We start from the raw sequence: 15,403 nt of genomic DNA, 5'->3' as shown, positions 1-15,403 counted from the left end.
ACTATTATCAGAACTAAGTTATATATTAATATAGATTTTCTTGTCAAGATGATGGCAAAATAAAGTTTTTCACATAGTTGCACAAAGTGATAGCTATATTTTGAAACTAAAAGAAGAAGGAAATAAGAGTTGGTTATAATTATCCATTTAAAATGACCTCTTTCATTCATATATTAAGAAGTAGGTATATTACTGAAACATTCCATTCTGTATTATGCTCTCTGAAAATTACTACAATGTTTAGTAATATTAACAATATACTTATAACACTTTAGATTTTATCTAAAGAGACAACATATTTCCCACAGAAAACACTGGTCTATTTACATTTAGACAATACTTCTGGTTTGTCCAAACTAACAACTATACTGTGCCTTCATAAAAAATTTTTTAAAAAGCATTATGAAGATTCTTTCATATGTATGAATTTCTTTAAAAAAAAATGATATAGGAGAAAGCACAGGGAAAACCTATGGCAGTAAAGAATATGGCTTATTCTGGTTATACCTCATAGAATTTATTACTGCCATTCACAAGTAATTGCCTAGAATTCAGTAGTTCTGAGCTCAAATTACAAAGTCTTGTCCTACCTTTCCTACCTTAAGGACCCCAACCCTTAGTTTAAGATTGTTGTTTTTCAGCTGCTAAGTTGGGTCCAGCTCTTTGTGACTCCACCATGGATTGTAGCCAGCCATGTTCCTCTGTCCATGTGGTTTTCCAGACAAGAATACTAGAGTGGGATGCCATTTCCTTCTCCAGGGTATCTTTTGAACCCAGGGATTGAGCCTGCATCTCCTGCATTGGCAGGTAGATTCTTTAGCACTGAATCACCGGAGAAGCCCTGATGATTTAGATATATTTATCTAAAAATGATAGTTTTATTCTTAACATATGAGGCAAAAAGGTTTCTACTTATGTTCAGCTAACTCTACCCTCATTCTAACTACTTATTTGTTTTATGCCATATGTCTGTATTTGATCCGAATTAAAGTTTTAATTCAATAATTTTAATTAAATTGCTGTTTCCTCTACCTATATTTTCACACATGTGTTTATATATATATAAAACACTATATATATATGAAACACATACATATATATATGAAATACTAACAAACTCACTAAAAGCAGGGAACTTTCTATTGCTCTCCCTTTGGTAAAGCAGGGTATGAGTAATGGTCACTGACCATGACACTGGCTAAAAATATTTAAAATTTTAATAATCATACTTAACATTTATTGAACCCATGCTACATGCTAAATATTATGTTGAGTGATTGATCAATATAAATTTTATTTAAACCTCATAACAATCCTGAGATAAATAATACTACTAATTCCAAATGAGGAAATTAAAACTTTAAGAAGTTTACTAACTTGCCCAAGAGTCAAAGAGTATATTATAAACTGAGCAAAGCAAATTCAACTTTAGACTAGAGCCCACCTTATGTCAATCCTTGCTCATTCAGACCACTTTATAAATAGGAGAAGGAAGAGGGCAATGTACATAACCTATTAACACAGGATGGATTAGGCCAGAATTTTTATAAATAGGGATTATTTTCTGATCTTTTTCTTTCACATTTTAATTTTATCTTAGTTAATAATAACATAACACCACTTTAATTCCCTCAAGTTGGCTTGAATCTGTACAACTTACATGTACTTATTTTTGGTTTTCCTGATGCAAAAACTTGAACTGAATGCTGATCAACATAACATCCAGTGAGTGTGTAATCTAAGATCCTAAAAAGAAGCTAGAACAAGAAGAGAAATGTACCCAGTTAAGGTGATTATTTGGTAAAAATGATGGTCACATTTTTTTCCCTTTACACAATTTTAGGAAAGTATTTCACACAATTCACAAAATAAAAATCACAAACAATATTGTTTATGTGTGCCTGTGTACACAAGTGTACATATGGACACATATACACTAATCTGTCCCTTCTGTATGAGAGTCATTTCTTTCTAAGACTGCCATTATGAAGTGCTTAACACACACCAGGCCCATCACTAATATACATTCTAATCTACACTGCAAGTTATCTGTATTTTACAAACAAGGGAACCGAGGTTCAGAGATGGAAACACTTAGGTAGTAGAACTGGCATTTGAACTCAGAACTGACTGACTACAATGTTGCTGGTCCTTCCCTGTGGTGTCTGTGGTTCTGTATGTTCTCTTCTATCCCTAAGACGAGGTGATTGTGATATAGTTCAGATCATAATACTTTTACACACCTTTTAGCAAAACACAAGCATGTAATTACTAAAAAGGGAACACCAGTTTATCTGGTTTTGGAGGGAATCAAATGCTCTACTTTCAGAAAACTAAAATTTAACTTATGTAGAACTAACTTTTCTAAAATGTAATCAACTAATGTAATGAATTAATGTAAGTTTCTGAATTTCATTGATCATGTAGTGTCATTAGTATAAATGTCAGTTAATATACGGTGCTGTAACAGAGAGGGCCATTAGTATCTTCTCTGAAAGCATAGTGATAGCCACATAAACTATGAAAAGTCTATCACAGACCAGCCTCCTTTTGTTGTGATTCTCCTCATCTTTGCTGCTAAAAGCTTTTGAATTTGCAATAGCCTGATAGTTTTCCTATACTTTTTGCTTTCTTCTTCTTTTCCTGAATATTTCTCTCATTTCCTGTCTTTCTTCTTTTGATTGTCAAACTAACTGATCACATGCATAGATCTAACTTTCAGGTCTCCTCAGCAATTTTTTTCCCTATTGCCACTCAAATTATCTAACGGTAAAGAGCTTTGGCTTCCTTGTTTGGCATAATTCTGGATGCTGGAAGTTATGTCAAGGCAGATTTCCACAAAACTAGACATTATAAAAATAAAGCTATTCAGTGAACACAAATATCTATTACATGCTTTCCATGACACTGTAACTGGTTAGGTGATGAAAATGAATAGAAAAGTTATAGTCCCTACCTTTGAAAAAACATATAATTATCCCACCTTTTTTTCTTCTGAAAAACATATAGAAGTGGGAATTTTTTTTTAATAATCATTGAAACAAGCCTTGTGGACACAGTTGAAGTCAGTACAGAAGAAATACCATCAGTGTACTTCTGATTTCACTACTATTTCCCCAGTCACTTTTATGTATAGATTTCAATCTATCTTCTTTGATTTCTTTGATACTATTCTATTTAGATCTTCCTGCTACCTTTCTGTGGAGAAGGCACTGGCACCCCACTCCAGTACTCTTGCCTGGAAGACCCCATGGATGGAGGAGCCTGGTAGGCTGCAGTCCGTGGGGTCGCTAAGAGTTGGACATGACTGAGCGACTTCACTTTCACTTTTCACTTTCATGCATTGGAGAAGGAAATGGCAACTCACTCCAGTATTCTCGCCTGGAGAATCCCAGGGGTGGGGGAGCCTGGTGGGCTGCCATCTATGGGGTCGCACAGAGTTGGACATGATTGAAGTGACTTAGAAGCAGCAGCAGCAGCTACCTTTCTGATTACTTTTCACTTTCCTTCACTGATTCTCCTGAATCTTCCTATTTTCTCTTATCTTTTTCTGATCTTATTCATTTCTACTGCCTCAACTATTTCTTTTCCATGGATAACTCCTAGATCCTATGAACAGCTGAGCTTTCTCTTAGAAATCAACTTTAGATTTTTTAGCCCTTACTAGACACCCACCTTGGTATAAGTTACCTGCAACAACGAGATATGAAGCCCACTCCCTCTCAACTTTCTCTATATTTCTTCTAAGAAATAGAACTTTCTTCTAAGTATGTTTATCCATTCATCAAATATTTATGTGTGAGGTACTGAACTAGATGCTCAGAATAAAATAATGAATGAATGAGATTCACATGGTCTCTGCTCTCTGGGAGCTTCAAGTGTGGTTTGTTGTTGTTTAGACACTCAGTTGTGTCTGACTCTTTTGTGACCCCATGGACTGTACCCTGCCAGGCTCCTTTGTCCATGGGATTTTCCAGGAAAGAATACTGGAGTATGTTGCCATTTCCTCCTCCAGGGGTGCTTCTCGACCCAGGGATCAAATGCATGTCTCTTGTGTTTCCTGCACTAGCCAGACAGATCCTTTACCACTGAGCCACTTGGGAAGCTCCTGGTTTAAGTCATAATTTTTTTTAATGACACCATCTTTGACTTAAAACTATTTATCTTTCTCCTTAATTAATGAGATTAAAGGATTTACCCTTATCACAGCTCTATTCTTTTTTTTCCCTTTCTTTCTGTTTCTGTGACACTATACTAGCTCAGCATCATTTATTTATCAACTTTCATCTGAAATACTAAAAAAGTTTCTTTGTCTCTAGCTTTTTTCCTCTCTCATCTTCTTCACATCCATTTCAGGCTGATCCTCATAAAGTACCGCTTTCTGAAGGACCACTCCCATACTCAAAAAAAAGTATAACATTTTCTAACAAGCAGTGAAAGCCAGATTCAAACCCTCTACAGTCCAGACTTAAATCACTTATCCAGCCTTCTGTGTGACTATTGTTTCTAGCACGGGTTCCTAAATATGCCTAGTTATCCTTCATTCCCATGATTAAACCATGTCTTTACCTATACAAATGTTAGTCCATCTTCAAGGCTTCATATTCATGCTTATCTGGGCCTCAGAGTTTTCCTTAAAGTTCATCGCTACTACAAAGCTTTCCTTGACCACTTTGGTTGGAAGAGCTTAGTCTTTTTTTGAAAGTCCAAAAGCAGGCAGTCCTGATTAATTACTGACAAGCATCACTGAAAAATCCATAGAGCGCAAAGACTGTATCTTACATTCTTTGTATAGAAATCTCAAATGCGATATCTTAAGAGTTGAGTAGAAAGAGGTTAAATTGAAGTGTTTTAAATTTTACATAATTCTTTCACCTTAAAATATTTAAGTATTACGTGAAATAGAAAGTGATTAATAAATAGAATTTTACTAAAATCTAAAAGAGGACTTAGACAAAAAGAATTCCTACCCCCCAAAAAAAGATTAGAAAATATTAAAAATCAATTAGATACATGCACTTCAGAAACAAAGGAAAGATCTCTAATGTAGTGAGCCATATACATATATTTACCTTTAAATATGCTGTACCTCCAATGCAAATCTGGTCAAATGGCTGCTTTTCATGGTTTTTGGCTCCAAAAGTTATAGTTCCAGAAAGACTAATTTCCATTGATTTGGGAAACTTCTGTCCTAAAAACAGAAATACACCAATTAACTATTATAAATTAAATAGGTTCTACAGCAAATGAATGAAAAAAAACCAAAACCTAGTTTACCAATAATCCAGACCAATAAGCTTTTCTCTCGAAATACTTCAAGCTGGCCAAAACTAGCTTTGTACTCCACATGTGTGATGGGACCTCTTTAAAAAAGAAATGGAGATAATGGAAAAAAAAAAAAATCACAGATTTAAGTTTGAAGAGATATATGTCAAATCTTGCTACTGTCACTTAATACAAGGACAACATAAAGCAGATCTGCATTTAAGTTTGCAGAATAGAGCAGAATAAATAATGAGTATCATATCTCAAAAAACACAGAAACACAATAAACCTTTTTGGTGATGCTATACATTTCATTATTAATTCTAAAGATGACTACAAAGTCATACAGAATGTATTAACACAGGCACATGAATTGACATAACATTAAAACTATGATTTTTACTATATAGTATGTAGCCTTTGAAAAGAACTATGCTGTAGAACAAATTTAAAAGTAGAATTGGTAAGGAAAAATCTTATAATTGACTTAATTCACCAGGTTTTATCATTGGCTTAACTTATTAACTTATTAACTATAGGTACAGTGCAGAGAAATTGCTAGAAATAAAGCCAGTAGAAAAATAATTCCCAAGGAAGCTATACTGGCTGAAGCTTATAATTTACTAGCAAATTTAACCAGAAAAATGGTGACATTTAAAAACAAAGATTACTTTTATGACTATGTTTTGGTTCAGAATCAACATACATTTAAATAACACAAAATTTTTAGATCTTAAAAATAAGGTAAAAACCAAGACAATTTTATTATAGGGCAGTGTGAATGTACTGAGGAAGGCAGAAATCATGGCATCATGTAATTTTATTCCTACCTGTTGTAAAAAGGTATATGAGCTTCACAGAATTCAAAACTATTTTTCACACTTTCATGAAGTTTTAAATTAACTGTTATTTTTAGTTGTACTTCTTCCTCTTTCACTTGATAAAAACCCAAAATTGGTGGAACAGGGACCTGGAAACAAAACAAACACATTTTTTACATGATTCTCAAGTTAATGGGTCTAAAATGCCAATAGTGACTGAGGAAAGAGCTGTGCAGTAATATAGTCATTATGTACACATACGCCTTTAATGACTAATAGGTTACTCTAAGTCATTCTGACAATAAATGATGGAGCTACATTCCTTCTAAGGACAGGGATTCTTCCATCTCTTTCCATTTCCAGAAAGGTACCTTACAAAGGTATGTAATACATTCTTTTTCCTACTCTTGCTTGTCCAGAGCTACATTCCTTCTAAGGACAGGGATTCTTCCATCTCTTTCCATTTCCAGAAAGGTACCTTACAAAGGTATGTAATACATTCTTTTTCCTACTCTTGCTTGTCCAGATTCTCCTCCTCCAGGTTCTCTATGACGTACCACACAGAACACGCACTAGACATACTGATCCCTGACACCCGCCCACAGTTCCTGCGGCTCTGCTTGTACCTTCACTCCCCCACCCTCCCATGTCAGCAGTCACTTAAATTGGTCATGAAAAAGCTGATTAAGGGGAAACAATCCGAATCTTCTGGTAAGTAACTCATGAAAAGGTTTTGTTTGGACCAAAAGTATGGTGATTTCCTAACAACACAATTCATAGTTATAAAGATTAGCAAAGTGCCAACTTCTCCAAGGTTGCTTACCTGGGAAGTGTAGTAGCATAAGTTGAAGGACTCTAACGGTGGAGTGAGTGGAAATTTGTATGGTCCACTAAATGCAGAATCATCCATTGCATCAATGCTACTAGAAGTCAGAATGGCAGAGTCAAGAGATGTCACACAAGGATGAACCAGAATATCCTGAAGTGGAGATCCATTCGTAGGGAGACTCAAGCTAATGGTAACATTTGGCATGCTTCCCTCTAGATCACACTGCAACACAGATATCACCGAGAGCTTTGAAGAAGTCACTTTCTGGATGAGGCTTTTCTTAATTTATCTGAGGCACTTCACAACTTAACTCACTTTTCTTTCAAGGAATTATTCCCATTGCTTTCTGTGCTCTGGATAATGATTCTATTACACTCTCAGACATCCAAGCCAGAAACCAGAAGAGCCTTCCTAGAACCCTCTGCTTACACTTAAAACCCTTAAAAAACTACTTTTCTCTATTTCTGTTACAAAAAATATTTCTGTCACAGCTCTCTAAGTGTATCTAGACTCACTTTCCTCTAATCAATAGATTCTCCATCAATGCCAGAGCTCTCTTAACAAAATAATTCTAATTCTATTGTACCTATGTCAAAACCTCTCAATAGTTGCCCTTCAGTTTTATATTACTTTTAAAGCCTTTCGCTGTTTGGTTCCCACTTATTTTTTTAATCATTTTCTACCCTCCAAGTAATGCTCTAGACTTATTAGATTCTTGAATTTACCTGAATAAATCATATCTTATATCTACGCTCTTGTATGTGCTATTCTCTCCAGCAACAATGCTCTTTTCCTCTTAAAAAGTCAGTTCATTACATGTGTTGTGTGATGCCTTATATTCTGTATAGTCACCTCCGTGGCCTACCTTTCTTATGCAGAGAAGCCCAGGATCTGCTTCCCTATGTGGTCTGGGTTAGTTTGCCAATGAGAGGTACTCATGAGAGATTTAGGAGTTAGAAGGGAAAGGGAAGTCATTATAGTAGGAAAGTCATGGAAACCAGATATGATAGCTTCACAGACTTCACTCAGAGCTCTGTTTTAAGGCAGTGGTGGCCACACACAGCACTTTCACAGACTTTTCCATGAACTCCTGCTCTGGGGTTGTAACACAGATGTGGCTTCTTTTCTGTGAACTCGGGCTTCTCTGTCTATCCTAGTCTCTAGGCTGGAGTCATTAGTGACTGTCAGAGGATCAGAGACTTACTCTCTCAGCTTCTCTTATACTTGAGTAAACAAACCCTCATTCCTATACTAAATATCATGATCATCTATCTGTATTAGACCAAGAATAGGAGCTAATTCAAAATTCCCAGAAGCAAAAAACTAGGGTCAGTCTACCAAAGAGCTATTTAAATACCATGATATGAATTAGTATTAAATTATATGTAACATATTCCTGTTCATTACCACAGAATGAAAAAACACATAGTGAATTTCCCTACTTTTATTTTAGAGAACTTAAGAGAGAAGTGCATTCAACGCCTTTAAGAGGTGTGAATGACATAATCTGCAAACATCTTAAGTTGGAGACATTTACGATAATTATTTCCATTAAAATTAATAATTGGAATGTATTTCTGACCATAATAGAAGAGAGTGTAAAGCAAACACATACATTTTTAGGTCACTTTAAGGTTAAAAGGGGCTTCCAACGTGGTGCTAGTGGTAAAGAACTCATTTGTCAATGCAGGGAAAGTAAGAGACACAGGTTCAGTCCCTGGGTTGGGAAGATCCCCTGAAAGAGGGCATGGAAACCCATCCAGTATTCTTGTTTGGAGAATCCCATGGACAGAGGAGCCTGGTGGGCTACGGTCCACAGGATCTCAAAGAGTCAAGAGTTGGACACAACTGAAGCGACTTTGCCCGCACACAAGCTTAAAAAGAAAAATACAGACTCAATTTGTCTGCCAAGATTGTTTTAATTCTCTGTTCTTGAAATCTACTTTTTATCTATTAGATTTTTACATAGCTACTCAACATTAATACGGACTTCATGGATAGTTCAGTTGGTAGAGAACCTGCCTGCAATGCAGGAGTCCCCAGTTCGATTCCTGGGTTGGGAAGATCCACTGGAGAAGGGATAGGCTACCCACTCCAGTATTCTTGGGCTTCCCTTGTGGTTCAGCTGGTAAAGAATCCGCTTGCAATGCGGGAGACCTGGGTTCAATCCCTAGGTTGGGAAAATCCCCTGGAGAAGAAAAAGGCTACCCACTCCAGCATTCCAGTATTCTGGCCTGGAAAATTTCATGGACTGTATAGTCCATGGGGTCACAAGGAGTCAGATACGACTGAGTGACTTTCACTCACTCAACATTAATATGATATATAAAAAGTTTATTAGTGCAGAGAATAAAGGAAGAAAACAGAAAAAGACACCTCCGAATATTAATATACATGTATAAGCATTCTTTTTTGGAGGGTTTCTATTTTTGATCATTATTGAATGTGGCACTTATCACTGCTAACTGTATTGTTATTTTCATTGTCTTTTCCTATTATTTAACCTCAAACCAGAGAACCCTATATTAACCTAGTGACTTGTTTAAATAAAACATGAGTCCTTGAAAATGATTTCAGATATTAAGTCAAAGATTTGTCAATTTCACCCTCTCTAGAAAAAATGGAAAATAAGTATAGTGACTTTAAAATATTTTCACAAGTTCTTTGATTTTACTGTTTCAAAAGATGGAGCCTAATTCCACTTCCCTTGAATGTGGACTGACAAAGTGATCTGCTTCTGGTGAACAGAAAGTGGTAGAAGTGATGCTACATGACCTTTCAGTCTATGTAATAACAAGAATAGCTTTCACTTGTGCCTCAGGTGGCTGTCTGGCTGCCTGTTCAATTGTCTGTTTGATCAAAGGGGAGTCACTAAGTTGTGAGAATGTTCTTAAGCAGCCTGTTGAGAAGTCCATGTGGAAACGAACTGAGGTCTCCTACCAATAATCAGCGCCAACTTGCTAGCCATGTGACTGAGTCACCTTGCAAGTAGAACTTCCAGTCCCACTCAAACCTTCAGGTGACTTCAGCCCCAGCTGAAATCTTGACTGTGACAGACATCCACCCTAGAAGTTCTCAGCTAAGTTGCTCCTAAAGTCCTGACCTACAAAAACTGTAAGTATAGTAGATGTTTATTGGTTGTGATGACAGGTTAATTCATTACACAGCAATGCAGCTGACCCTCTGTGCAGTCAAAAATCCATGTATAACTTTACAGTCAGCAGTCTGTATCCCAGGTTCTGCATCTATGGATTTAACTGTATATTCAGCCAATCGCAGATAGTATGGGACTGAATGTAGTACGTATTCAATGAAAAAAATCTGTATATAAGTGGACCCATGCAGTTCTATCTCATGTTGTTCAAGGGTCAACTGCATATAGCTAGTATATTTAGTAAAGAATGCAAAAAGATAACAAAATTTCACTTGAATATAATATCTAATGACTGCTATTTATGGTAATAATCAAGAATGTCACATTATGATGTAAAATAAAGTCAGCAAAATTTACTTTTCTCCATAAATATTACGTAGTATGATAAAACAAGTATCAGAGAAAATCTCACCTTGCAAGTGACAGCTCCAACGACCTGCCATGTGTCTGCTATCCCCTGTTTATCATACTGCATGGAGTTTACCTTTTCAGTGATAGAAATGGAAACTTGTGGTTTTCCTTTGTATGTTCCAGTTTTCCAGGCTGGCTGTTTTTGTGGGTGAGTAACAGAAACAAAATTAATACTGTCCAACGAATTCTGTAAGTTGGCATCTAACAAAGTGCCAAAGGGACAGGTTTGTAAAAGCAAGTCAGACAGCTGGCTCAATTTGGTATTTAGCTCACTGTCACTTTTTTGACCTGAGGAAAGAAAATCCTGTATCCCAAAAAGAAGTTCAAAGCCTTGTGAAATTCCACTAATGCTAATTAATGGTGGACGAGGGGATAACGTTTGTTCAACCAGTGGAACACAAGCATATATCATGCCATTCTTCAGAAAAGCAACAACTGGCCAGAGTTCTTCACTTCCTACTGGGAGTCCGTAAATGGATGTTTTATTGATGTGTGAGCAGCTATCACGACTCTCCAAAAAGTCCTTGTCATCATCCAACAATCTTAGTTCAAAAAGCAGTGCTTTCAGGAAGGGACCATCTTCAGGAACAGGCACATAGCTTGCTCCATTGAAGACTTTAGCTCTTTTTTCAACAGTTGGATACCGTCTGCATCAATGGAAATAAGAACATAATTAATTCCTGCAAAAACTGGAAGTCCAAAACCAACACAAGGCAAATACTAACAAAATCACACAATAACAAATATATACACTGACACATGAAAATCACAACCAAAAAAACATTATATTAACATTAAACTCTTATGTACTTGATATATCTCAAATGATAAAGTACTATTTTATTTTTAAAAATTGAATTTACTTTATTTTTTAAATAGGTAGGATACCTGTTTCTAATTCAAAATCCTAGTCTCTTGGCTCTTCAGATTTCCACTTGGTAAGCAAGCCATGTATATGTTTAAAACATAAACATACTGTCATTTTTAAAAAACAATGATACATTTTACAGTGAAACCCACTTTTTTCCAAGTTAGTATACATGAAGCTACAGCTGCATAGTATTCTGTTGGTTAAGGAACTACAATCTATCTGGACTCCCACTGGTAGAAACATCACTTCTGTTGCTACAGATAAGACTGCAAAGAAGATTTTCTAGTCTTGTTTTTCCTTCCCTTTCTCTTTCCTTCCTTCCTCCTTCTCTTTCCAATTGAGGTATAATTTACATATAACATTATATTAGTTTCAGGGAAGCAACATAATGATTTGATATGTGTATATGTTGCAAAATGATCACTGCAGTAAGTCTAGTTAGTATCTGTCACCTTATATAGTTACACTTTTTTTTTTCTTATAATGAAAACTTTTAAGACTTCCTGTCTTAGCAACTTCCAAATATGCAATGCAGTATAATTCAACTGTAGTCACCATGCTGTACATTACAACCCTATGACTTACTTATTTTATAGCCATGTTTGTACCTTTTGATTCCCTTCATTAATTTTTTCCATCCCACCACAGGATATTCTTTCTGATTCTATCTTAGTAGAGCAGGATAGAAAAAAGTGGTTCAATTTAATCCTCCACATTAGGAATTCACTAGTACCCTGAGTCTTCTTGCCAACCCCTACAAAAATATGGAAGGGCATTTTAGTAATAGTGGTTTATCTATATGGCCTTGGAAGATACTATGAGGTAACAAAAAGAATAAAATAAGAATAACCTTTTATGGTTTGCAAGCTCTATGCTGAACAGTAAGTTACTAATTCATACCTTTTGGGGAGAAACAGGAGATACTTTTTGCTCATTTACAAAAATGTTAGATCACATTTTCTTAATTAAAAAAAAAAGTACTTTCCCCCATTCCTTATTTCTCCACTCCAAAGTCCACAACAAAATCAATTATTTGCTACTGGTTTCTGTATAAGGCTTCCTTGGTGGCTTAGACAGCAAAGAATCTGACTGCAATGTGAGAGACCTGGTTCAATCCCTGAGTTGGAAAGATCCCCTGGAGGAGGCATGGCAACCCACTCCAGTGTTCTTGCCTGGAGAATCCTCATGAACAGGGGAGCCTGGCGGGCTACAGTGCAGGTGGTCGCAGAGTTGGACACGACTGAGAGACTAAGCACAGCACAGCTTTTGTATAAATTGCCTAACTTCTCAAAGTCTATTTCCTTATTTGCAAAATAAGGTATGGCTAAAGAACATACAAGCAATTCTGATCAGGGATCAAGAACACACCTAGCCAAAATGTTTTTGTACTAATTCTCTAATACTACTAATATTGTATTAGTATAGAATAAATAAGTGACAGGTGAATTATCTGAATCCAACTTGTGGCCTTCATAGAGATGTTGAAATGTCCACCCAAACATATCTGAAGTTTTGTTTTGAAGTATTCTGAGCATGGTGGGAAAAAACTCTGAAAACAAGAACAACTTCTTCAAGAAACTAATTATTGTACACAGTATAAAAACCTTACCTCTACAAGGTATTAAAATAAGCTACAAAGCCACAGATATAAACACAATATGTTGTTGGCACAAGAAAAGATAAAGTAACAGAACTGAGACAAACTGGTGTTTAAATAATTTTTAAAAAGAAAAATGAGAATGTATTCAAAGTTATTCATGTATTAGTGAACCTCATTCATTTACATTTTGATGTGTTTTCTTGATTGAGGAAAGGGAAAATTTAGCTCTTAAGTGTTCTCTTAAAATTCTAAGTGCAAGAATTTCATGACTGAAATTGTAAAAATAAGTCAATCTGGGACCTTATGCGTGGTGCTAAATCACTTCAGTTGTGTCCGACTCTTTGCGACCCTATGGATTACAGCCTGCCAGGTTTCTTTGTCCATGGGATTCTCCAGGTAAGAATACTGGAGTGGACTGCCATACCCTTTTCCAGGGGATCTTCTCCACCCAGGGACTAAACCCAGGTCTCCTGCATTGGCTGGTGGGTTCTTTTACCACTAATGCTTCCTGGGAAGCTCCCTGGGTCCTTATATGATAGCTCAATATGTGCTCAATAAATACTTTGTTGGGTGACTCAATCTGTCTTTTCAGATTTATTCTAGGCCTTTTGTAAAGTAGGACTTGAACTTTAAATGACCCCACAACTATAGGGAAAAATACCAACCTAAGCTAGACTTGAGTGGTGCTGTTACTGTCTATCCAGACAGCAAATCTCTAATCAGAATCTAAATTAAGTTTTGTTGGGGGAAAAAAATAGTTAGAAGAAAGATCATTTGGATTCTCAAATCTTAAGAGATGGCCTTTATCCTTTGGCAAATATGTGGATAATACACATACCTGTTTCACTCTAACTCTAGCCCCAAGAGGTCAGAAAACAGAAAAAGATAAAATAAAACCTAATTAATTTGTTCAATGATACAAGATAAACAAGTGACAGATGAATTATCTGAACCCAACTTGTTGCCTTCATAGAGATGCTGAAAAGTCCACCCAAACATATCTTAAGTTTTGTTCTGAAATATTCTGAGAATGGTAGGAAAAAACTCTGAAACAAGCACAACTTCTTCAAGAAACTAGTTATTGTATGCAGTACAAAAATCTTACCTCTATAAGATATTAAAATAAGCTACAAAGCCACAGATATAAAAACAGTATGGTGCTGGCAGAAGAACAGACAAAGTAATAGAACTGAGATAAACCAATGGAAGACATAATAAACTATCAAACCAGCCCACAAATTCATGAAGAAAATACATACTGTTCAGAAGATGATTCAGAAAAACTAGCCCATACTACAGAGAAAAACAAAATAAGATTCCTACTTAATGTCACATCCAAAGATGGACTATAGATGGATTAAAGGTCTAAATATAATAAATAAAATGACAAAGTCAAGAGAAAATAATGTGGGAAGACATCTTTGGGCAATAAGGGTAGGGAAAGACCACAACAAATCCCCTAAAGGCCTAACTACTATGTAACAAAACTAAGAGTTTCTGTTTAACCAAAGTAATGAAAAGCTAATTGACAATGATAATAAGTTAAGATCAAGTATCTGTAATAGCTAAAAATTACATAGGACTAATATCAAGATTACAGAATGAACTTCCACAAGTTACCAGGAAAAAGCCAGCAAATCTCAAAGAAAAAACAAAAAATATGTATAGGCGATTCACAGAAAAGGAAAGCCCAAAGACTAACATCATTGCTACATAGAGAAATGCAAATGAAAGTAAGATATTCTTTACACCAATACTGGCAAAAAGTGCAGTAAGTGTTAGAAAAGAATACAGATAGTGATGGTGAGAGTGTAGACTGGTCAAAGTATTCTGAGTAGCTAATTATTTGGTAGTAGTCAAAATCAGTATAGATATGTCTCATGTAACTGTTTGAGGTTATCTACTGCAGCATGGTTTTGCTAGCTGAGTTTGAGGCAATTTGGGAAATCATCAGCAGAAGGGGATATGTAAAATGTGGCAGATGGAAACCACTGGAGTACTACAGAGCAAGTAGAAACAATGGCTTAGATCTGCACTATCCAGTATGATAGCTGCTAGTCTTACATGGCTTTTTAAACTTAAAATGAAACAAAATTAAAAACTGAGTTCCTTAGTTACAATAACCACATTTCAAAAGTTCAACAACTACATGTGGCCAGTGGCTATAATTTAGACAGCATAGATTTAGAACATTTCCCATTTCCATCACTGAAGTGGTGGACAGTGATGCCCGAGATGAACACAAAGTAACCTGGATATTTCTTAAAAATAGGGCCGAGAGGACTTCCCTGCTGGTCCAGTGGTTAAGAATCTGCCTGCCAATGCAGGGGACACAGGTTTGATCCCTGGTCTGGGAAGATCCCACATGCTATGGATCAAGTAAGCCCGTGCGCCACAACTACTGTGCCTCAGAACCTGCAAGCTGCAACTACTAAAGCCTATGCTCCGAAAC

At 36.0% G+C, this 15,403-nt stretch overlaps 1 protein-coding gene across 10 annotated transcripts in view; it reads right to left on the bottom strand.

Annotated features, from left to right (window-relative positions):
• The window catches only part of AP5M1 (adaptor related protein complex 5 subunit mu 1), a 29,301-nt gene that overhangs the window by 11,997 nt on the left and 1,901 nt on the right, over positions 1 to 15,403 (bottom strand). For 9 of the 10 annotated variants that reach the window (XR_014059352.1, XR_014059353.1, XR_014059349.1 and 6 more), the window contains exons 2-7: positions 10,482 to 11,127; positions 6,910 to 7,137; positions 6,096 to 6,235; positions 5,278 to 5,363; positions 5,073 to 5,191; positions 1,661 to 1,757 (exon numbers count right to left, since the gene is read on the bottom strand). Coding sequence is in view for 5 of the 10 variants with exons in the window: in XM_081509583.1 (XP_081365709.1) it covers positions 1,661 to 1,757; positions 5,073 to 5,191; positions 5,278 to 5,363; positions 6,096 to 6,235; positions 6,910 to 7,137; positions 10,482 to 11,127 (1,316 nt within the window). In the remaining 5 variants the exon portion in view is untranslated. Of the gene's footprint in view, positions 1 to 1,660; positions 1,758 to 5,072; positions 5,192 to 5,277; positions 5,364 to 6,095; positions 6,236 to 6,909; positions 7,138 to 10,481; positions 11,128 to 11,959; positions 11,986 to 15,403 lie in introns of those variants that run through there. The other variant, XM_081509585.1, reaches the window with a different exon arrangement.

The sequence above is a fragment of the Giraffa tippelskirchi genome, chromosome 7 (assembly GCF_054371585.1).
Source record: "Giraffa tippelskirchi isolate mGirTip1 chromosome 7, T2T-mGirTip1v1.2.pri, whole genome shotgun sequence".
Taxonomy (NCBI): Eukaryota; Metazoa; Chordata; class Mammalia; order Artiodactyla; family Giraffidae; genus Giraffa; species Giraffa tippelskirchi.
This window is presented reverse-complemented; position numbering and strand designations above follow the sequence as displayed.